Genomic DNA, 24002 nt, shown 5'->3' with positions numbered 1-24002 from the left:
AAGACTAGCTAGAAGTCACTTTGAATGAGAAGGCATGTCAGGATTTCTCGTTGGCTGTTTTATGAAGAAAGCAGGAATAAGCTATCCAGTAATTGATACCCCCCTCAAAATACCAAGCTGTGGTCAGAAAACAAAACTGGTAGAATTTGTTTTGCGTTGTGTAGATCTGTATCTTTTGTGTGTGCCTTACAGCTTTGGGGATTTGGGAAAAGTTATCTTTGTTATTTTGTGTTCCTAGAGAATTTTGTTAAAAAGTGTGAAGTTCTGTGTATTCTTCAATGTCTGGGGTTTGTGTGGTGGAGGTTTGGTAGTGGGGAGGGGCTGCAGGGCTGGCTCCTGTGAGAAACTGCCAGAAGCTTCCCCAGCTCCAAGTCGGACCTGCCTCTGGCCAAGGCCGAGCCCGTCAGTGACAGTGGCAGTGCCTCTGGGAGAACAGATTTAAGAGGTGAAACCTGCAGCAGAGCGGGGAGTGGGATGTGAGAGAAACCCCTCTGTGGATACTGAGGTCAGTGAAGGAGTGGGAAGAGGAGCGGAGGAGTAGGGGCTGCCCCCGCAGTACGCGGTGAGGCGGCAGGCTGTCATCCCCCCCCGGCCCATGGAGGGGAGTGGGGGAGCAGATGCCCACCTGCAGCCCGGGGAGAGAGGAGCCCACGCCGGAGCAGGGGGATGGATGCCCCCCAAGATGGCCGCCGCTCCCTGGGAGAGCCCGCGCTGGAGCAGTCTGTGCCTGAAGGACTGCAGCCCGCGGAAGGGATCCACGCTGGAGCAGTTCATGAAGAACAGCAGCCTGTGGGAAGGACTCGCATTGGAGAAGTTTGTGAAGGACTGTCTCCCGTGAGAGGGACCCCACAGTGGAGCAGGGGACGCGTGAGGAGTCCTCCCCCTGAAGAGGAGGGAGCGGCAGAGACAAGGTGTGGGGAGCTGACCCCAACCCCCATTCCCCATCCCCCTGTGCTGCTGGGGGGGAGGAGGGACAGAAAATCAGGAGTGGAGTTGAGCCAGGAAGGAAGGAGGGGTGGGGGGAAGGTGTTCTAAGGTTTGGTTTTACTTCCCAATATCCTTGTTTTGATTTGATTGGTAGTAAATTAAATTACTTTCGTTTCTTCCCCAAGTTGAGTCTGGTTTTTGCCTGTGACCATAAGTGGTGAGTGATCCCTCCCTGTCCTTGTGTCAACTCACGAGCTTTTCTTTATATTTTCTCCACCTCATCCCACTGGGGGCGGGGAGGAGCGAGCAAGCAGCCTTGTGGTGCTTTGTTGCTGGCTGGGCTTAAACCACAATATTAAATCAGGATGTTTCTCAGGAAATTAGGAGTTAATGGGGATTGAGAGTCTGTGGCAGTTTGGTACTGCCACATTGGTAAGAAAAGCTGATGGAGACTTTTAAGAGTAATGTTAGAAAGGTTGAGGAATAGCATAGTGCTAAAATCTACTCAAACTTAGCAAAGTTTAAATATGTATATTTAATGTATTGATACAGGACTTAAATGCAGCAGCCTAGTAACTAATGTTCAGGGGATGCGTATCTGTGACTTTTTATTAGTGTCATCTTGGTATATTCAGAATTAAAATACTTTTCAGAGAGATGAATTGTGGATAAAATGCACAGCTTTCAGCTCCCAATTGCTGTGTATTATTGTGAAGATATTTACTGTATCTTTGCAATGGAGTGTGCACGTGATCATAATGTCCTGATGAGAGTTTTCCTTGATGTTCATCAGAAGGCTTGCCCTACTTAAATAGTCTTGATTGTCTTGAGTCTTGACATTCTCCCAGGGTTAACTTGACTATTGTCAAATGAATCTCAGAAATGTATTTTCCAAGTCTGTAAGAGTTTTGCCAGTGATATAGCTGGACTGTCCACTCACACAGAAGACTTAATTTTCTTTTCTTTCAGATCAGTTTGTAAAAATCACTTGTGATACTGTACATACATATATGCAACAATGTGGTTGACTAGAGGTGTTATAGACTGTTTGCTGCTTTGGATTCCTGAGGCTACTGGTACTGCCTCCCATATTCGTACAGGGGTGCATTAGATGCATGGCTATGCAATCCCTAGGTCTGGGAGGAAGCTTTGTGCTTCAGGGGCACTTACATTAGGTGTCCTGTTAACTGTGTCTTATGAATGCAGTAGTCTTAAAAATAATGGCAACTGATATATAATGGATGGTTATATGCCTCTTAAAAACTATTTTCTAGACTTTACCATAATACTTTTTTATTTTAGCTCTACCCTGTTTCAAAAACTTTCCCAAAGTTATTTCAGGAATTTTACAGGGTGGGTTAATGAGAATTAAGGGAGCAGTTGTACTCGTACAACCTCTCCTTCATGACTTGAGTAATAGTGTACAGGCAGGGTCGTAAGGATTAGCGTACCTGGCTTAGTCGCATTTCCCTTGAAGAGTCCTTTGGACTTTTTCTTCTGTGTACCAAACATAACATTTCTGGAAAGAAAATAAGAAACAGAACCTGATCTTAGTTGTACACCAAACTCATAAGCCAAGTGTAATTTATCTTGTCTTTTGGAAGCTAATTATTCAGTTAACTTTACTTGCTTCCTGAACTTTGGATATCCCAACAGTAAGCTTCTATTATATGCATTGGTATTTCAGTTAAAGATATTTTGTGTTATCCAGGAGTGATCTTCTTATTATAGCTTCGTTATTAAAAGAAGTTGATAAAAATAAGTAATATTGTTGCCCTGCCAAAGTAGAGGTCCCGTTTATTAACTTCAGTGGTATTAATCTCAGTCACTATTTCTTCTGTGCAGGGCATGTTACTAGCTAATTCCAAAAAGACATTTGGATTTTCACCATATGTCATAGTTGTCTATGTCCAGGCACAGCTATGTATTATCTATGAGAGATGGACCTGTCTGCACACTGAAGCTGATGTATTCCTGATAATTCCTCACGTTAATCTGCCTTGGTTGCATAAAGGTGCTCAGACACGTTTGTATAGATAGCATTTAACAAATCTTTCTAGAAGAGTGGTAACGTGATGATTTTCACCTCTTGCACAATTAAGTTACACTTGGATGCTTCTTGTGTAATACACTTAGCTATATCTTTGCAAGAACACTTTTCAGTATGATTATTTTCTGCTTCTTGCTTTTCTTCTTGGGTTGCTGAAGGGTTTAGACATACAGATGTGTCCATTCTCTCCCTTTATGTAATGCAAAGTTATTTCACTATCCCAGATCAATTTCAGTGATGTTTTAAAGTGAAGTGTTCTGGGAGACCACCTTCTGATGTTCTGAAGGGCTAATATACCTGTAAACTGTTCTCTTGGGAGAAGGCAAGGGGATGGATGACTAAGAAACAGCTCCCTAGTGTGGTTTAGAAGCAGTACTAGAATGGGAAAGCTTGTTTTGGGAAGCTTTTCTTGTGGCCACCTTCAGAACTTTTGTAGACTTTGGTATGGTAATCAACTGTGGAGGTACAATTAAGCCCTGTGGGTGGCAAGATTCTGAGTCTGCTCAAAACAAGGAGAGAAGCATACCAGAGATGTAAAACCAGACAAATACCCATTGAGAGCTACCAGGGCATTGCCAGGATGTGCAGAGAGGCAATTGGAAAAGCAAAACCTCAGTTCTAATTGAAATTGGCGAGAGATGTCAAAAACTGCAAGAAAGGGTTCTTCGGGTAGGTAAACAACAAGCAGAAACAGAAGGAAAATATTGGCCCACTGTTAAATAGGAGAGGTGAATTGGTCATAAACAATGCTGAAAAGGCAGAGATTTTGAGCACTTTTTTCACCTCAGTCTTCAGCAGTGCTGTTGTGCCCCAGGCCTTGGGAACAAAAATCTGTTTTGATGCAAACACAGACCCACCATCAGGGAAGGAAGAGTTGGTATGTGAACTTTTACAGGAGCTTGACCCCTACAAATCGATGGGCCCTGACAATCTCTACCCGAGGGCGTTAAGAGAGATGGCTGACGTCGTTGCGAGGCCGTTCTCCTTCATCTTTGGGAAGTCGTGGAGATCGGGGGATGTCCCAGAAGACTGGAAGAAGGCCAGTGTCACCCCCATCTACAAGACGGGCTTAGAGGAGGATCCGGGAAATGACAGGCCCATCAGTCTTACTTCAGTCCTTGGGAAAGTTACGGAACGAAGCCCCCTGGGGGCTACCACAAGTCGAATGAAGCACGTGATTGGGAAAAGCCAGCACGGATTCACCAAGGGCAAATTGTGCTTGACAAACCCTGGTCGCCTTCTACAACAAAGTAACCTGCTCAGTTGGTGTGGGCTGCACGACGCACATCGTCTAGCTGGATTTCTCCAAGGCTTCCGATACGGTTTCCCACAGCCTCCTCCTAGAGAAACTGATGCGTTCCAGCCTGGACAAGTGGTCTGTGCGGTGGGTGGGGAACTGGCTGACAGGCTGCACGCAGCGAGTGGCGGTCAATGGCTCCTCTTCCAACTGGCAACCTGTCACAAGTGGGGTCGCCCAGGGATCGATACTGGGCCCAACGCTGTTTAATACCTTCAAAAGCGATCTGGCCGATGGGATCAAGCGTACCCGATGAAGCTTGCCGATGATACCAAAGTGAGTGGGGAAGCGGACGCTTTGGAAGGGAAAGCCACCCTGCAGGAAGACCTGGATAGGCTGGAAGAGTGGGCTAACAAGAACCTTATCAAGTTCAACAAGGACCCGTGTAAGGTCTTGCACCTGGGAAAACATGATCCAAGAGTGCAGCACAGGCCGGGATCTACCCGCTGGGGAGGAGCTCTGTGGAAAGGGACCTGGGGAGGGGGTCCCGGTGGACAACCGGCTCAATGTGAGCAAACAGTGTGCTGCTGTGGCAACGCAAGCCATCAGGATGGGGGCTTGCATCGACAAGGGCACCCCCAGCAGAGAAAAAGAAGTCATCATCCCACTCTACTGAGCACTTGTCAGGCCACACCTGGAATACCGTGTGCAGTTTTGGTCCCCGCTATGCAAAACAGATGTGGGCAGGCTGGAGAGGGTCCAGAGAAGGGCCACAAAGATGCTCAAAGGACTGGGAAGGCTGCCATAGGAGGAAAGGCTGGGAGAACTGGCCTTGTTCAGCCTTGAGAAAAGAAGGCTTAGGGGAGACCTTGTCACCGTGTTCCAGTATTTAAAGGCTGGCTACAAAGATGGGGACTCCCTTTTTACAAGGAGTCGCATGGAAAAGATGAGGGGTAACGGGTACGAATTACTCCTGGGGAGATTCCAGTTGGATGCAAGAAGGAAATTTTTCACAATGCCATCAATCGGCCATTGGAATGATCTCCCCAGGGAAGCGGTGGATTCCCCAGCATTGGACGCTTTCAAGATTCATCTGGACAGGGTGCTGGGCCATCTTGTCTAGACCGCGCTTTTGCTGTGAAAGGTTGGACCACGTGATCTTTGAGGTCCCTTCCGACCTGGTATTCTATGAAGATTAGTTTTTATCACAGGTTGTGTAATGTTTGAAGTTTTGACTAGACCTGTACAATGTTGTTTGTAAAGCAGACTATGAACAGCAGATAAATACTGATTTTTATTTTTTTTTCTGTTCTTGCCTTGCCATTAGAGCTCAGAAGAAAGATAAAAGCCTTTGTAAGTGGTTTTTTTTCTGCTATAGTAAGCCTATTATGCTTGTACAAATTTTCATTTACAGGTAGTTGCCCAGTTTTACTTCTGTGCAGTAAATTCAAGTTGTTTATTCCATTAAAATTTTATTGTGAATCTTTAGCAACTGTTGTAAGCAATTTTTTTTACCTCCTGAAGCTGAATTGCAAAGAACCTAGCAATGCCATCTCTGTGGCCAGTAGTTAGTGTTGGACCCTTTATCCTTCTGTGTGCTTGCTGTTTGCTACATCTTATGTTCTTGGAAAAGAAAGATGAGTTATTCTGAAAAAAGGGTTGTTTGATTTTTTTTTAATTTTTTTTTTTTTTTCGAAGTGACAGCTATCCTTAGTAGTGATTTCAAAGCACGTCTAAAATGAACACATTATTGGGCCAAGCCACATGTTTGGCATCACAACAGTATTGGGTGTAATCACAGGAAACGCCTTTCCAGCTGATGCTAGCAGGAACAGTGTTAAGCAGCTGGTGTTTAATCCCATGTGTGTGGCTAAAATTGTGAGAGAGAGAGAGAATCTGGAAAGGGTTAATACTCTATTGAATGCATGGCTTGCAATTCTGTTATTTGGTTTTTAGAGGGTTTTTTTGGTTTAGTGACTTACGTAATTAACATCCTGAAATTGTCTCTTAAATGAAGGATGGCACACACAGGCACTGGTATGCCTCCTCATTATGCTGAAACGTTTGTTTTAATTCTGGTATTCACTGAGATGAATACCATGTATCAGACAGCCACTATTTCTTTCTGAGTACGTATTCCTTAATCTTGACATCTCCCTTTTAAAGATTGCTGATCTCCAGTCAAGACTGGGTCAGTATTCAACCCAGACAATTTGAGAGAATTCCAGTGTGATTCCTGAGCCTATTGCATAAACTTAGATGTCTGAAAGTGTACAACTGTTACTATATCATATAGCACTGTGTATAAAGGTGCAACATATGAAGTTGGAAAACATTAATATTGTAGTATCTTGCTTTGGCCTGCTGTATATGGTTAATGTCTGAGATGTTGTTAAACCCGTATTATCCCTGGCTGGCAACTTTGATGCTAGGTGCTGTATTTGTACTGTTTGCATCAAACATGCTTGGATAAGAAGTTTAAGTGAATCGAATACAAATGTCCTCATTGTTGTGAAATAGCTTTTTCATCTAATGCTTTTATTTGTTTCTTTAAAATGGCAGTGAGCAATACACACTGAATAGAATGTGGTGTTTCTTTAAATACCGAAACTTATTCGTAAATAAAATATGAAGCTTACCTTTGTTTTAATGAAGCTGCTGAGGTTAATTGTAGCAATTCTAAAATGTGTTCATGTCACTAAAATTTAATACTTAGGGCTTTCTTTATTCCTCTTGCATAGTAGTGTAAAGAACTAAAATATTCTCTGTGTGGATATATTTAAAATGTCTTAATGTGTCCTCATGGTCTTGCTGCTTTAGTGCTGTGCTAACATTTATTTTAAGTTTTTTTAAATGTATTTAAAGTGCAAAAAGTTACTGTACTGTCCCTTTCTTTTTGTACTCCCTTATGGCTGGGATATCTTTTGCCTTTTTAGGTTCCTTTTCATTTGAAATGTTTCCACTTTTGCAAGTGAAAGTAAAAATGCTATTTGATCCAAATACTATGTGGTCAATAGCAACCTGCTATTAATTGTTTGTGTCTAAAGCCTCTTTTTCTTTATAGCATTCTTTGATTAGATTAATAATCGGTAATAACGTCTTCAGGTTTTATTAATGAGAAGTTTATATAGACAGCGAGAAACTTGTTAATAGTTTAAAGAATTATAGGCAATATAGGCAAAACTTGGTAACATGTCTTAATATTCCTTAAGCAATTTAAACAAAATGACTGCTGTAAGGTTTTAAGAGACCTGTAACAAGTTAAATACTAGAGGCTACAGAAGCTGGTACTATAGGACAGCATAACTGCAGATTTTGCCTGTGATTCTATTAATGCTATGTTATTCTATCATTTGTAAGTAAAGTATTTGTGTTCAACTTGAAAACTGAGGTACCAGATTTGAGCAGTCCCCTTCTTTTAGTCCTACTGGGCAGCTGGTTTGTTTTGTTAGAGATTACAGGAATTAAGTAAATTTAAAAGGGGTATCTCTTTGACCATAACCTCTCTTAAGTTTCAGTGAAGAAGAGAAAGAGACGGTTCTGTTATTTGCTTATATAAAAAAGTATAGGAGGGCCAGGAGTGGGAGGAGAGCTTTAGTTGGTGAAAATATGAAGTGGAAAACTTCTCTAGTAATGTTTATTACCTTTGTAATATTGCTAGCAATTTTTTTAAATGTTTCAGTTTAATGAATAAAAACCTGCTGAGATTATGATCCATGTTTACTGTTAGGTTTACTTTCAAACAATAAAGTTTGAACAGTTTCAAACCTGAATTCGGAGTATGATCTGCTTTTATGTTTTACTTTCATCAAAAGTTTCAATGTCAAAATCACACTTGCTTTTAAAAGAAGTAAAATAGGCTTTAAAAGTTATTTCTTCTCTTTTTCACAAAGCTTTAGAAAGGTGGGTATTGTTCTTTCTGCTTTACAAACAGAAGCTTGGTGGAAAGTTAAGGTTTTTGTTTTTGTTTTAAAGAGGGAGGAAATCTGAGGAAATTCTAGGAATCGTCAAACTTCAGTTCCTTTTCCTAAAAATCGTTAGCAGAATGGGCCCAAATTGTCCTTGCTTGACGGGGGGGGAGGGAGATTTTTAGCATGTAAGGTTGCACTGATCTTAAGGTTAAATTCTCATTCCACTTGTCCCTCTACAAACATGAAATAAGGTGACACTTATTCTCATACCTTTTTCTCGAGGGGAAACGAGCAGAAGAATGGCAAAGTTCATCTTGCATTTCTGTATGTGGGCCCTGGTAAATAGGATTTAATCGCTGCTGCCTTTTAGGTCCTTGTTCCAAAATCAGCAGATCTTAGCAGGATCATTTGGTAGTACAGATGTTTTAGATCAAGCTGTGAGCAAACAGATATATTTCTATTAAATCAGAAGGCATTAGTTACACTTAAGGTGGCTGTGGGAGGACGAGCAGTATCTGATCCACTTTAAAGGCAGTGTGATGCAGGCAGGTATCTACATCATCAGGGTTTATGTAAAAGCAGGTAACTTATTTATATTTTTTTTTGAAACAAATGTAAATTTATGCTGTATCTCATAGGGCCACAGCATTTTTGACCCAGTGTTTAGAGCTGGCTCTAGTATGTTGCACAATAATAGTGTAAGTTCATGAATTTTACCTTGGTTTTCATGTTAACAGTAGAGTAATTGCACCTGTCCCCTGCTTTCTAATTGATGGCTATTTTTGCTTTCTTGTGGTGCCCTGGTGAGGGTGGGTGTCATGGACCAGAAGTGGGGTTTGCCTATAAATGAGGCGCAGAAGCCTTGAGCGGCTGCTCAGCCAGCCCCCTCGGGGACCAGCAAGTTCTGAAAGCATGTAGGCATGTGTGGAGCAGCATTATTAGTATGAGCTGAACTGTAGGGCTTTGGGGCTGGATTTGGCTCTCTGGCCAAGCCTGTGGTCAGGGAGGTGGGCTCTTACTTATCCTCTGGAGTTCCAGGTGTTTTATTTCAGAAATTATTAATAACTTGATGAATAAAGGAGGAAGAAACCCACCTTTAAAATTCAATTTCCTAATAAAAGGGCCTGCCTGAGATGCTTTAAAATCTCCCTAAAAGTGTGTGTGAAAAGTGAACTTTTTAACAGTGGGTTTGAGCTTTCATAGATTACTGTGCATGTTATTTCAGAAAGGAAAATTAAGATAATAATATTACAATTATGTATTGTTACAATATATGGTATTGTAAAGGACCATAATTCTATAGAAGAAGGTATTCAAGTGTAGGTATAAAATAAATAAGCAAAATGGAGTGATCTTTAACAGCTAATGGCAATGCTGTCATTGGAACAGTATGAGAGTGATCTGCCTTTTTTGTTGGGTTCAAACAAAAAAGGTTGGGTTAGAGTGTGTCAGATTTTGGACACGTTACTTTCAGATTTTGGACACGTTACTTCCTTTCTATAATGGTGGCTATAATGTTCACAGGCTGTTTTCACTAGGAGCTATGCTGGTATGAATTACATGTCATATATCCACTGAACATCTCAAAAGCTGCAGTATTCCTTGGCTCTGTCTGCTTCTAGGCTTGAATTTGAACATGTCCTTTCTATCCCCTTCACAGGTAAAGATTTTATATTTCCACATTTTGTAGCTTCATCATTATAACGTTTGTCTCTCAAATATCAGCTGTTGTAATAGCTTTTCTCAAAAAACATCTTCATGCAAGGTAGGAAAGCAAGCAAACCTAACAAGTCGGTGACATTTCTCTGTCCATGACTGGAACGCTGCATCTGGATTTGATTTTGTGCTGTATTGTGAAGTTGGTAACTAAAATACAAATGCAGTCATTAAATGAAGGAAAATGTTAAGGATAATTGGATTAAAGCAGGGAGTTTTGTACAGTATGTGACTATGTGTGTGTGTGTGAAACTCACTTTATTAACTCTGTTTTAAGTTATTCAAATTCTGGATGGCTGATGGTCTTCAGGCATGCTAAGAATGATGCAGATTATTAGGTTTGTGATAGTGTCATTAATTGTTTCAAAACCCACCTAAATCTGTATCTATCTGCTACCATCAGAAACTGTAGCTGTGCATTAAGAGTTCATTAAACAATTCAGCTGTGGGCACATTTTGAAATTAAACAACTTTGAGAATGGTTTCAGTAAAAGGTTTGGAATGAGTACAAGTTCAGATGGAGAACAGCTGTGTTTTGCTGTATAGATATGAGCCTGTTTCACAGAGGAAATAAGACCACGCAGAAATAGGCTGTAGTCCTGGAAAGCGCCCTGCGTTGTGTAAGCACATGTGCATGTGAGCACGCTCCCAGTTGTGAGATGAAAACATCCTGAGGCATACTTTTTTCAGTTTTCCAGTGGCCCTTTTATTCCCTTTATGTCTTACGATAGTTCAGTGCTATGCGTGTTACAATCTTTTTTTCTTGATGTAATTTTCTTTGCCTGTTTTGCTGGTTAAAAATGGCTAAGCGGTTGTCAAGAAGGATGGCCTTGCATCAGCGCTGGAAGCTGTTAATGACCTGAAAGCTCTGAGTGGGCTGGTTCAGAGGAAATCTTCGCGGAGGTTGTAATCACGTACTGCTGTTGGGAGCTAAAGTTCAGTTACATAGATTTCACTATAATACTCTTGTGTTAGTGGCACTAAAGGATAATTGTCATTTTTGCCTCATTGCTGGTAACTTTTCTTTAGGGAGGAGACAGAAGAAGAACCTGCTGAGTGACCTCTGCATGTTACCAAGTCTTGCCTACGCTTTGTGCCTTTTACCTCCCTTCTACTGAGTCTTGATTATCAGCATTTTGAGAGAGATTTCTTTTAAAAAACTTGTTTAATTGAAGTGCCAGCCAAGTTCTGCTTGCTCGAAAAGGTCTTTCAAGTTTGTGATGTGAGTTTGTATTTATAGCATTAACAAAGCCATGTTATTTGTTTTGTTCTCATCTAGGTGCTTGAACTGGGATTTGATTTCTCATCCTATGGATCACTGACTGAGTAACAGATGGCCTTGCCTCGTCTTACAGGCACTTTACGCTCCTTTTCAAATGTCACTAAACATGAGGATTACAGTGAAGAATTAGCTGACTTAAGGGTAAAGATTTTTTTCTTTTCCAGAGCATAACTGTAAAGTGTTCATGTATATATAGTAAGAATGGTTTGCTTTCTTCATTTGCATTGCTATTTTATGAGAGTAGGCAAGCAAAACTTGAGCAGAGTGTGTCTAGTTTCCTGTGCATTCCTTCAGAGTGTCCTCACTCAAACTCAAATTTGTGTAGCTTGGTTATTTATGCTAGGCCCTTACAATCATGGTGTGCTACATGGATAGGGTTGCTTGGCTGTGTTACAGTACAGCCCCGTTACTTCATCCTTCAGGAAGTTAAGCTGGGCTGGGCTGCTATGTTTTTAGCTCTGAGCTTATGCAGAGTTGGGGAGCCAAACGTTTCCCTTTGAATATTAAGTTCACCTCAGATTCTTGTTGGGGGATGTTTAGAATAAATTTAGTGATACTGAATTTAGGTACTTCCCCCACCCCCTGCCAAGAACTAATCCATTAAAGCCATAGATGCCTTGTGGGAACCTGTAATGTGAAATGAATTTGGAATCTTGGGAGCTGTAAATCTCTTCAAGTTGCAAGAGTTTGGCTTTATAGAGGATTCTGCCTTGGGAAGAGTAAAGTAGTGAGAGAGAGTGTGTGTGTGTGTGTCCCCCACTCCTTCCTTAGGCTCAGGAAGGGATGTAAAGAAACGTAATAGGGAAACTGCTTACAATCACTACTACATACTGACTGAATGCAATTAGAAAGAGGTGTTTTTATCTGATCTTTAATTTTAAAGAAACCTCCATATAGTAATCTGAAATAAATTTTAAAAAACCCAAATATTTTGTCTTTTCAGACTAAAAGATCAAAACTACATGAACAGTTGTTGAAGTCTGATCTTACATGGAAGAAGATAATAAAGTTTGTTGATGACAATTTGGACAAAAAAGAACACCAAACTGTAAATGGTGATTTAAAAACTATATTACAAGCTGCTAAACAAATAGGTACGTTTTCATTCTTTAGTAGTCTAATAATATACTGGTTTGTTGTTTGGGTTTGTGGTGGTTGTTTTTTTTCAAGCTGCTTTCTGCCTGCATATTTTGCATACTCGTACAATTTTAATTCTACCTTGATGCCAGGCTTGCCCTGAAATGTCTTTGAAACTCCAGTTAATCTGATATGTGTATGCACAATTTGGTCTTCTGTTTTATTTTAAAATATTCTGTTGTTATATGGATGTTCCTACTTTTTGATAGTATTGTTGTGTAGTGCGTGGTATGGTTTGTGATCGACCTTTGGTAAGCAAAAGCAACAGCTTCTTTTGGAATGTCAATACTCTGAGAAAAGAACAATCTTGGTGTTGTCTGCTTTAATTCCACATGATCGGTATCATGAAAAATTGGACTGCTACTTAAGCAGATAAAAATGTTTTCCGCTTAAAGTCTTTGGTGTTGAGGAGAGTAATAAATTATAAGTTTCATTCATCTAGAATTAAGCTTTTAAAACTGAAATACATTATGGCAAAAAAGTGTGAAAACATAATTTTGATTGGAAACTTAGTTTTTGATCAACAGACTAAAACTAATTCAGCTTGTGCTGTTAGAATTTAACTTCATCAGCTCATAAACTGAGAACATGGCTCAAGCTCTAACTGTCATATATTTAAGACTTTTCATTTCAGTCTGTTAGGGATATTTTTTCCTTTTCTGATTGTGTTTCAAATATCTTGAGTAGAACCCTAAGTTAAAAGACTGAGAGAATTAATATATTTGCATTTTTTGGCATTATAGACCAGAGGTATTTTTATCACAATACAAATGTTAATCTGCCTCACTTGTGTTTCTATTTCTTGACGGTTCTTTTGGAAATAACTAGCAAATTGAGAAAAAACAAATATCTAAACACACACTTTCAAAAAAGGCTAGACTAGTTGTGTCCAGCATGTAGTAATTGGTTGTGCTGTACAGTTGCACAGATGATGTCTGTTAAAGCTGTTAATGGTTGTAATGGCTATTGCTTTAGTGAGTCATCAGAAGAAAAATGTTGAGTATTTCTCAAATTACTGACAAAAATCTTTTAAACTCATCTAGATGACAATACATATGTTATAAACTTTGCTTTGTGGTTCATTCTTTCCATGTTAGCGACATAACTCTGTTATTTTTATCAATTTGGTCGTTTTTGGGGTTTTTTTAAATCTTATTTTTTCTAATATAAGTAGTAGAGATTGTGCTGTTAGTAGACTTTAACCTCTTTAGGGCAGAAGTTAAGCATGTGGCTGCCTGTCTTTTTGAGACAGGCCTCTAGGAACGGCCACCTTTCTGCCCCAACTCAAGTACCTCTGCTTCTGTGCACAGATTTCAGCTGGCACTTGCGATACACAAGGTTTGGGGAAACTCGTGCAAGATGGGGAGTGAGTTTCCATCAACTGTCAGTGCCTAAAGTTAATATGGAGAAGGTACAGTCTGTATTGATAGTAGATCTGTATTGATTGAGAAGATCTACACAGTTGTTTTAAATATCCACTGGTTATAGCTTAATCATAAGGGGTACTGGAGTAAAATCTTGGACAAGTTAGGGCTGACAAATATATAATGACTATAAAGTTTGTAATATAAAAAGAAAGACCACATGTAGTATACCAAGTAGGAAAAAATGTCTGATGATGGGGGGGGGGGGGGGGAGGTTATAAGCAAAATAAGTATTTGCCATTCTTAGCTGCTTAGCTGAAAATGTTATCTATGAAAATAATCTAGCAGATTTGTGTTTTCTGTACTAATGACAGAAATGAGTACTAGCTGTGTAATGTTTTTGTTTTTAACTTTCACTTTTTGTCAAAGATGGCTGCAAAAACTTTCTATTTATTTTCTCCCCCCCATTTTAATAGCAGGCCCAGTGTGGTGGGTAGGTAGAGCAAATTGAAAGACTTGAAAGTAATAGTGGTAAATTTTTCTTTGATGGAGTGGGGAGGACAAAATAAATGAAAACAAATGCATGGTTATTTAGTTAGAACGAGTTAGAAAGAAACCGCCAGCTTTGACAATTCTGAATAAAGATGCGTAATGTTATGGAGACACAAACCAGAATGGAGTACGGTGACTGAGGCACAAACTGAACTGACAGTAATGTTCCAACCATCATCATCAGAAACGTATAGTAGGGAAAGGGAATTGCTTGTGTGCCTTTTTACTTTAATGTCAAGGATATGCAATCTCAGCCTAGGCAACGGATACTGTAATATTGATTTACTTTATGGGGAAAATGTCACTTACTGAAATGATTTGATTGGCTTATAAACAAAAAGGGAAGAGTGGCTTCAAGTAGTGCATCTCTGGCTATTGTGGCTGGCTCATGGTATTCAGAGGGGAGGGGTAGGTTTTTTTCAAGAGGTGCTTCCATGAATAGGAGACGTTGATAATAAAGGAGAATTAGCACATAATAAACATAGAAGCCTTTTCTCAAATCCTTCAGTACAATTGCTCTTTTGGTTTAGTAATGTGTACTTCTGTTCTGACACAAGTGAGTATAAATAATAATGTGTGTGTGTGTTTGTATGTTAGGAATATGAGTGAGGTTCATGCAGCCACACTTGGGTCTCTAAGTTTTTAGAAGTTGGGGTTTTTTTCCCTGTGATTCCTATATAGCTAATGCTGAGAGGGAGGCTGAACCACCTTTTTCCTCTGAGATATATTTACCTATATATTGTATAAGTGTGTATATTTGTCACATATCTTCCATATGTAGGTATCTAATTATCCTGTAAATAGCATCTCCAGTCTTCTCCGTGAACTTTTCAGGTTTTCGAAGTGCACCATAGGGAAATTCAAGAGAAATACTGAATTTTTAGGCACCTCCATTTGTATGTTAAATTTCTAGTTATTCAGCCTTGCTACAGCTGCTTATGCTGGATTTCTTTTGCTCTTTCCCATTACATTGTGGGGAAAAAAGCCCTTGCTTTTGCTGGGGCTAAACCTAACCTAAGTTGATTCAAGTCACAAGTAACACTGTCAAAGTAATTAAGAGTCTTCTTACTGATTTCAGTTAGTTTTTTAACAGGCAGCAAATGGGGACATAGGTAGAGCAAATACATAGGCCCATAACTGAATAGCAGAGGTATACAGAGGCAGGCACAAGACAGTTTTGATTACTGAAGAGAGAACAGCCACATTTACTATGCCAGAAATGCCATTTGGTGCATTTAAAAAATGAGTAATATTGTTCCTTTTAAAATAAATAGTTTGTTTGAATGGCTCGTTGAATTAGCCATACCACGGGTTAATCATGAGTGTTATCACTTAAATTGTACTGTTCTCTGTTGGAGTTCTGCTGGTTGATATTAATATATCTAAAGAATTGACCAGATAAAGTCATCTTGACAATAGCAGCTTGCAAATCTCCCCAGTAAGCTTTTAAGATGTTTTAAAAATTATGTAATCTTGTAAGAAATGCTAATTCTACTAAAAATGTTGGAGTAACCTACCCAAATTTTTAGGACACATTTTTTAAACTTAAAAAAAAATTCTGCATGTTGTCCTCATCTAAAGCAAACTAAAAAATCCAGTATGCTGGCTGTGGCTTTGTTTAGTTTATGCTTGGTGACTTTTAAAATTTTGTGTAGTAGTGACATTTTGGTTCATTGTATGGTGGTTTTGCTTATGTTTTCCTTGAGTACCTTTGTGAATATTTGTGTAAGAGGTAAATTCATGTTTTTTTCTCTACTAATATGGTTTTATTTGCACCATATGATATTCTGTAGATAAAAAATATCTACAGATAAAAATTCATGCATTTATTTGCTTTAATTTCTTTGGGCAATTTTTCTAACTAATGCACATTCTGTAGTAATTCTATTGGGAATTACTATAAGAATGTAGTAATTCCCAGCTGAGTTCTGTATGTTTAGTCTGTTATGAATATTCAGATTAGGCAGTGAATAAACAGTGAGACAAAGTGGAAATTTGTTACCTTTAAAAAGCTCATAAATATACTATTGTGAGTTTAAGACTTCAGGCAAGTTTTTCCTCTAACTCTGAAAAATAAGAAAGCATTGGTAATTCCTTAATATGAATTTCTAGTAAGTAGAAGGATAATGAAGACAGATGCTTTACTATTGTCTACCTTTTATAATTCAGTACCTTGCAACAATTGCTACTTGTTGTTATGGTCTTCGTTTCATATCTCTGTTGATGAGACTTGCAGCAAGAAATTGAATACAGTTATGTTACAGGCAATGAAAGAGAATTAGTTTGAAGTATATACAGTTACATTTGGTTTTGGTTTTGTTAACAGTTGGAGCTGAAAATGGACAAGAAGCAATTGAAAGCGGAGCTGTTTTTCTCTTTAAGACATTTCACAGGAAAGAATGTGTTGGCCATGATGAGACAAAGGCGATCAAGCAGATGTTTGGGCCATTTCCATCGTCATCTGCTACTGCAGCTTGTAATGCCACATATCGGATTGCTTCTCACTTCACTGAAGAACAGCTTACAGCCCTCATACAGATGGCTGAAGAGCAAAATGGTGATAACAGAGTGTTCTTTGGTAAAAATATAGTGTTTTCATTTGACATGCATGATTTGGATCACTCTGAGGAGCTGCCTGTGAATGGTGAGGCTGATGCACAGAAAATTATAAGCTTAGATTATAACAAATTTCTGAATAACCAGCTGAATCACTTACAGAATTACTGTGATGAGAAATCTGATCTCAAGTCTTTGGAAAAAGTAGATGATTCTTTTCTATGGTGTGAAGTTGGAAAGTATCTGAATGAATCTCAAGGGGATACCCCTGGAGGGCCAACAACAGAAGACCTCTGCTGTACTTTGTACGAGATGCTTGCTTCTACCAAAAGTGGCGATGAACTTCAAAATGAGGTACAGTAGTGTATCTTCCATACTGCCTGTTTCTGAATGTTGCAGAAATACACAATTATTTTATATTGGTTATGCCAATATACTTTATCCATGTGTCATCTATGCTTTTCGGTTGGTTGGTTGGTTCTTTTTGTGTTGAGAAAAATTACATGGTAGCATCTTAGTTTACCAGGCAGAAGATGGATGCAGCGTGAATTTTATGTGAATAGTCTCCTTTCCCCATAACAGACAGGCTATTTCTTTTTTTTCTGGCCATTTGGCTACTGCTTAAAAAGAAAGTATGGAGAAGCTGAGCAATTCAAGCTACCACGTAAGTGTTAGAACTTGGAAAGCCAAACCAAAGTTAACTTTCTTGGGCAGGTTTCATCTCCAGTTTCAGAGCCCTCCTGTTGCTGGAAGGAAAGTTGGAGGACTGTGCAGGTGGTGCTACTTAAACTTTGTTGTATCACTTCTATTTCTTTCAATAAGGAAAGGGGATGGGTTTATTACAAGAAGGGCAGAGAAAGCTTGAGGGAGAGAGAACAGTTGCTGGGAGGCTGGAGTTGAAGGATAAACATAGTGGTAGAAAGGGGAAAGAGCATGATTAAGGGCTGGTGAAGACGCTTTCAAGGTGTGTGCAGGAGAGACAATTAGATTAATTTAGGCAAGAGAGAACTGTTTTTGAATGGGGTTGGGAAACAATTCCCGCAGTTTGCTAACTGAGTTTTCTTGTGCATGTTTCTGTTATGCTTACTTTATTTTCCCTAACTTGCCCTGCTTTCCTCCCCTGAAAACATCCAGTACTTAAATTCTCAAACTGACTTTTCAGAAAGACTTTAAACATTGAAAATTTACTACAGAAATATAAATGATGGTAGGAATAGACAATCCTGTATAATGACAGTATAATGAAAATTTACTGGAATTTTGCCATTACAGTTGTAGATTTTATTCTTGTTAACAAAACCATGAAGTGATACAGAAGATGAACTGAATATTTCATTTTGGGTTTGGATAACTATTGATATCTATTGCATAATGGTATAGCTGCTGAAGCCATATTCTTGTTTTGTTTGGTAGTCAGTAGGCCACATTTTGGCAGTCCTTTGAGCTAAAGATGTTCTTATGAACTTCTAATTTGAGAACCTAAATATGAATGTAAAGGGAAGCTGATCTAATTTCTACTGCAGTAATATACATTTGAAAAAATAACACTTTTATGCATGTCTGCAAGCAGTTTCATAGTTTGTGTGGTTGGACTGAGGGAAGATAGGAAGAGGGAAGAGGAGATTGGATAAAGAAACTTGCATGTCAAATGAAACATAAAAAAGAATACCTTAATTTGCCACAGGGAGCTGAAGTTTATTAATTGTACAGAGATAAAGATTTGAAATTTTTTTTTTTCTAGATCAGTGAAAGACTTTTCCAACGTAGTCACAGGGTATGCAGAAATAATTCCATACTTCTGCATAATGCCTAGTTAATGCATAAGTTTAATTTGTAAAATGTTAAAGGAAATGCTTGAAACCTTTCACTTGAAGTAAGAAGAAATAACTTTATGATCTTAATGGATTGCTAAATCAATTGGCAGAAAGTTCAAGCTATCAGTTTTTATGTAGATCGCCAATAAAGACTTTCTTTCCTTTGGTTTTTGGAACAAAGACTTTTGGGCAAAATTTATGTTTTGATGGCTTCACAGGAGTTTTAATTTGATAATACGAAAAAATTGTTTACTCTGCCAATGTACACGTACCTATCTGAAGATTATTTAGCAAAAGTAAATCTTTTTCGTTGTGTTACTAGAGAGAAAAAGGACTCTTTCCCTTAAGTATCTGAAACCTGTATCTTATTTTGGATTTTTAAAAACTCTTGGTAATAAAAAATAAACTATCTCCCCATTCTGCTTATTTTGGCCCCATGTTGCCTTTCCTTGCAACAATCTTATTAATTCATTGTTCATTGCACAATGTGGAGGCCAAGGAGGAGGTAACACTAATTTGAACCTGATCACCTTTTCTTAAAAGCTAGCTGGCATTTGTATTGTGCTCTCTGTAGAGTAGTCATGACTTGAAAATCTCTTCTGGGCTTTGGATTTTACCATCACTTAGGGATGATTATTTTTTTTATTATAGCAATTTTGCTGGTGGCATCATTAAGAGCAGATGGTGTTTTTAAACCTGAAGATAACCTATTTCTAGAACTAGGTCGTAGACTTGCCATATGAGATGGTATAAAAAAATACGTGATTGATCATGCGTACTGAAACTCTTAGGTTAATTGGGGTGATGCATACATGCTAAGGTCTCTATGCTCTAAGAAATTCTTTTTTTTTCTTTATAAACCAAGAGGAAAAGAACAATTGATATGAAAGGATAAATAAAAATCCAGATCTGTAAAATACATTTTCATATTTTAAAACAGTGGCCAGATCTATTTTTCTGTTTAGGAAGATACCATTGCCTGCTTAGTGTTAAAACAAGAAAAGATCATGCTGGTGGTGAGGATATTGGCAAGTGGACTTCTCCAAGACAATTTCATTTGATCCTTAAGCAAAGTTTATTAAGATTCCAGATCTCATTAAGTATATAAGCATTTTTATATCATTTCAGGGGTGGCATCCTGTTTCTTTCGTAGTGTATGTATAGGCACACACGTGTATGCTATTTAGGTTTTTATCTGCTTAATGAGCTCTACAAGGAATTGAAATGAGCTTCTTTCTCCAGCACTGTATAGTTAATGTTTAAAGTGGTCGGCGAGCTAGAAGAAATACTTTGTTCTTTGTTTTCACTAGTTAAGAACATTCCACACTTCCTTTGGGACAGTTTGTTTATCTGGCACATCACTGGTGACTCTTAATTAGACAAAAATTGATTCTTATGCTTGGAGTGATATGGGAGTTATAATTTATTTTCTAAGTGCTTAGGACATGTGCTTTTCATTGGGGACATAAAGTCTGGTAAAGCTAAATGACAGCTACTGAAGCATGCTTTTCACTGTATGTCAGATTTTGTTGATGAGCATGAAATGGTAATGATGCAGTAACAAGACCATTATTTAAAAACAGAAGGAGAAAGCTGATAACAAACTGTAGAGTTTTGCCCGATAACCATAGTGCTTTTTATTATTGTTTTTTACTAAAACTTAATATGCAGTGCATTCCTCAGCTTGAGTATTCAGTTTCTAGTACATGATGCTTTCAGAATGAAGACTTGAGTCATGAGAGCATTTTAGCAACTTTGCCACCTAACCCCTCCCAGGTAACTAGGAAAAACTTGGAGGAGTTCAGTCCCTCTTTGGTTACACCGTGCTGTTCTCAGAGGGTGTGTCTCTTTCTTCTGTGAACTCTTGTCATAGTTTGTCTGCAGTATTTTTCTGAAGTTTATTTTAGAGATATCTATCTCTATTTTTACACTAATGCAGAGGTGCATTATCCCTTTATCACAACAAAACAGGAAGAAATTTCCTATAGAGATAAAATAACTAGAGGTAAAAAAGGAAATGCAATCAGAATTAAGATCTAGTTTATACTGCATAATTATGAACAATTGCGCAATTTATTCATCTCAAGCCAAGGGAATAACTTTGTCCAAATAAAATTTAGAAACACTGTCATTCAGCGTATTAGATTAAATGGTGCTTCCCAGACAAAATCAAGTTAAATGCTGTATAAATGACTAGAACACTAGGCTATGATGTGAAACAGCAGAACTGTTTAAAGAAAATTACACTGTAAGTAGTAGTTCGCATATTATGCGAGTAGTACACATGTTTACTTATCTCTATATATGGTACATTTGTTTGCCTATAAAATAAGACACAAGAAGTTTACTGCTTAGACTTCTTTTGTCTGCTTTATACTTGTGACTACCTCCAGCTCTCTGCGTTAGAAGTAACATATACACGTACTTGAACAATAGCACCTAGGGCTTCCGTCAGTTAAATACAATCCAGCTGTATTGCAAACTGTCATAGTGGGAAACAAGAATTCCTTTTTATTTCATTTGTAAGAATAATTCATTATTCATCATTCCTACCAAAATAGTAAGATATGGCTTCTTCCTTGTTGTTATAAGCACCACATTCAGGTAATGAAAACTACATTAAGAGACCAAAGGGTAGTAACATGGAGTTTGCAGGTGCTGAATCCTTCCTTCCAGGGTCAAACACATTCCTTTCAAATCAAAGTAGACCTGGAATCAGAAAAGTACAAGTTCTGGAATATACGTTTTAAATGATGAGGGGAAAAAAAAAAGAAAGAAAAAAAAGAGGTCAAGAGTTGGGCAGCACCTCTTCCTGTATGTATTCCTTAATAGATCCATCCAGTAATACATTCACCATTAGAGCCAGAAGGTTACAGCTTTATTACTGAAATTCAGTTCTTTTCATGCTTATTTCAGAATGGAACTTAATAGATTATTTTGTTGTTTCATTAAGTAGGACTTTTTTTTTCAGTGTGGTGTTTGTGTGTCTTTTGAATGCTTGATGTAGCAGACAGTTTTCCCCAGGCTCTGCTATGTGGAGCTCTGTTGTCTCTCAGGCTTCTGCCTGTAACTTTTCTTCAGCTGCCTTTGGCACTGGTGGCAATATAATGAATTTATTTTTTTTCCACTTGAGTTCATCTACATTGTTTCTGTTGCCCTATCCTAATCCCACCACAAATGTCTGCCAATATGCTTTATTGGTCGAACCTGTAAATGCTCTTGGGATCAAAAACAATGGGAACTTAACTAATTTGTCGATCCAACGAACTGGCAGGAAGCTCCTCTGTGTCTGCCACCAGCCTTTCTGCAAAAAAAGTACAGAAGAGTAAAGAAAAGCAAAATCTAAACTTTCACAAACCTAGAAGGGACCTTTTCTGTCAGTGATACAATATCTTAAACTAAGGAAGACTAATAAAAAAATGTGGCATAGTTTGTCCAAACTTTTCCCCTGAACACTGCTCCAGAGTCTTGTTGCCTGGGTAGTTAAAATGAACCCTTGTTATCTTCTGCTTTCTGGCTTTATTCAGTGCTGGTTTTATGATCACTTTCACTTTTCCTGTGCTACAGTTATCTTTTCTTTTTTTTTTTTTTTTTTACCAATTTAAAACATGAGCATCAAACAACTGCACTTGTAAGGGGTTTTTTCCAGATGATTCTACACTTATTTCAACATTGCCTTTCCTTTCATTTACCCTTCAGGCAGTTCCTTGCCAACTTTTAATTCTTCTATTAATGCTCATCTTCATGGATTTAACAAGTCCTCATGTGGAAAACTGCAATGTTTTCAATGAAGTCCATATGTGAGACAACTGCTATTTATCCATTTTCTAGATTAATGAAGTGTTAGACCAAGTGATGTATCATTAGTAAGTACATGCTACTTCTATGCCATTTTCCAGTTACCTGCATGTCTTTTTGATTATTTTTTTCAAAATATATCCTTTTAACACTTCTCCAAGTGTGTTAATATTTTTCTTATCCACAGTGTTATTGCACTGATAGATGTGTGCTCCCTGACCTACAATTTCATGTGTTAATTTTTGAAGGTTTATGAAGATTATCTTGCACTCAAGCTGCAAGAATTTTATTTCTAGCTTTGTAATCATTTTTATATCCATACTCTCTTCTCTTTAATCACCTTTTCCTTATATCCAAAATAATTTTTTCTTTGGCCATAGACAAATTTGAATTTTAATTTTAAAAATCAAATTAATTAAAGTAGCAGGTCGGTAATTAAGACTAAATAATGAAGAGTCAAAATTTCCCTTTCAAAAAGGAATTTTGTGCTACAATAAGGGACATATATACTGCAGTCAGCTGATTTGTGGAACTCGGAATAGAAAACACGACTGGATGCTTTCAGATTAAAACACACTACAATTGTACCCTGATATAGGGATATGAGCCAATAAATACAATTGTAGACTATCAGGTCGGAAGGGACCTCAAAGATCACGTGGTCCAACCTTTCACGGCAAAAGCGCGGTCTAGACAAGATGGCCCAGCACCCTGTCCAGATGAATCTTGAAAGCGTCCAATGCTGGGGAATCCACCGCTTCCCTGGGGAGATCATTCCAATGGCCGATTGATGGCATTGTGAAAAATTTCCTTCTTGCATCCAACTGGAATCTCCCCAGGAGTAATTCGTACCCGTTACCCCTCATCTTTTCCATGCGACTCCTTGTAAAAAGGGAGTCCCCATCTTTGTAGCCAGCCTTTAAATACTGGAACACGGTGACAAGGTCTCCCCTAAGCCTTCTTTTCTCAAGGCTGAACAAGGCCAGTTCTCCCAGCCTTTCCTCCTATGGCAGCCTTCCCAGTCCTTTGAGCATCTTTGTGGCCCTTCTCTGGACCCTCTCCAGCCTGCCCACATCTGTTTTGCATAGCGGGGACCAAAACTGCACACGGTATTCCAGGTGTGGCCTGACAAGTGCTCAGTAGAGTGGGATGATGACTTCTTTTTCTCTGCTGGGGGTGCCCTTGTCGATGCAAGCCCCCATCCTGATGGCTTGCGTTGCCACAGCAGCACACTGTTTGCTCACATTGAGCCGGTTGTCCACCGGGACCCCCTCCCCAGGTCCCTTTCCACAGAGCTCCTCCCTAGCGGGTAGATCCCGGCCTGTGCTGCACTCCTGGATCATGTTTTCCCAGGTGCAAGACCTTACACGGGTCCTTGTTGAACTTGATAAGGTTCTTGTTAGCCCACTCTTCCAGCCTATCCAGGTCTTCCTGCAGGGTGGCTTTCCCTTCCAAAGCGTCCGCTTCCCCACTCACTTTGGTATCATCGGCAAGCTTCATCGGGTACGCTTGATCCCATCGGCCAGATCGCTTTTGAAGGTATTAAACAGCGTTGGGCCCAGTATCGATCCCTGGGCGACCCCACTTGTGACAGGTTGCCAGTTGGAAGAGGAGCCATTGACCGCCACTCGCTGCGTGCAGCCTGTCAGCCAGTTCCC

At 39.0% G+C, this 24002-nt stretch overlaps 1 protein-coding gene across 7 annotated transcripts in view; it reads left to right on the top strand.

Moving 5' to 3' along the window:
• ASCC3 (activating signal cointegrator 1 complex subunit 3) overlaps nucleotides 1-24002 on the top strand; it is a 278562-nt gene that overhangs the window by 7136 nt on the left and 247424 nt on the right. For all 7 annotated transcript variants that reach the window (XM_049818318.1, XM_049818319.1, XM_049818320.1 and 4 more), the window contains exons 2-4: nucleotides 11121-11264; nucleotides 12067-12217; nucleotides 16503-17086. In XM_049818318.1, coding sequence (XP_049674275.1) covers nucleotides 11175-11264; nucleotides 12067-12217; nucleotides 16503-17086 — 825 coding nt within the window. In that variant the 5' untranslated portion in view covers nucleotides 11121-11174. The remainder of the gene's footprint in view (nucleotides 1-11120; nucleotides 11265-12066; nucleotides 12218-16502; nucleotides 17087-24002) is intronic.

Source organism: Accipiter gentilis, chromosome 15, assembly GCF_929443795.1.
Source record: "Accipiter gentilis chromosome 15, bAccGen1.1, whole genome shotgun sequence".
Taxonomy (NCBI): domain Eukaryota; kingdom Metazoa; phylum Chordata; class Aves; order Accipitriformes; family Accipitridae; genus Astur; species Astur gentilis.
The sequence above is the reverse complement of the archived record's forward strand: the minus strand, read 5'-3'. Positions and strand labels throughout refer to the sequence as shown.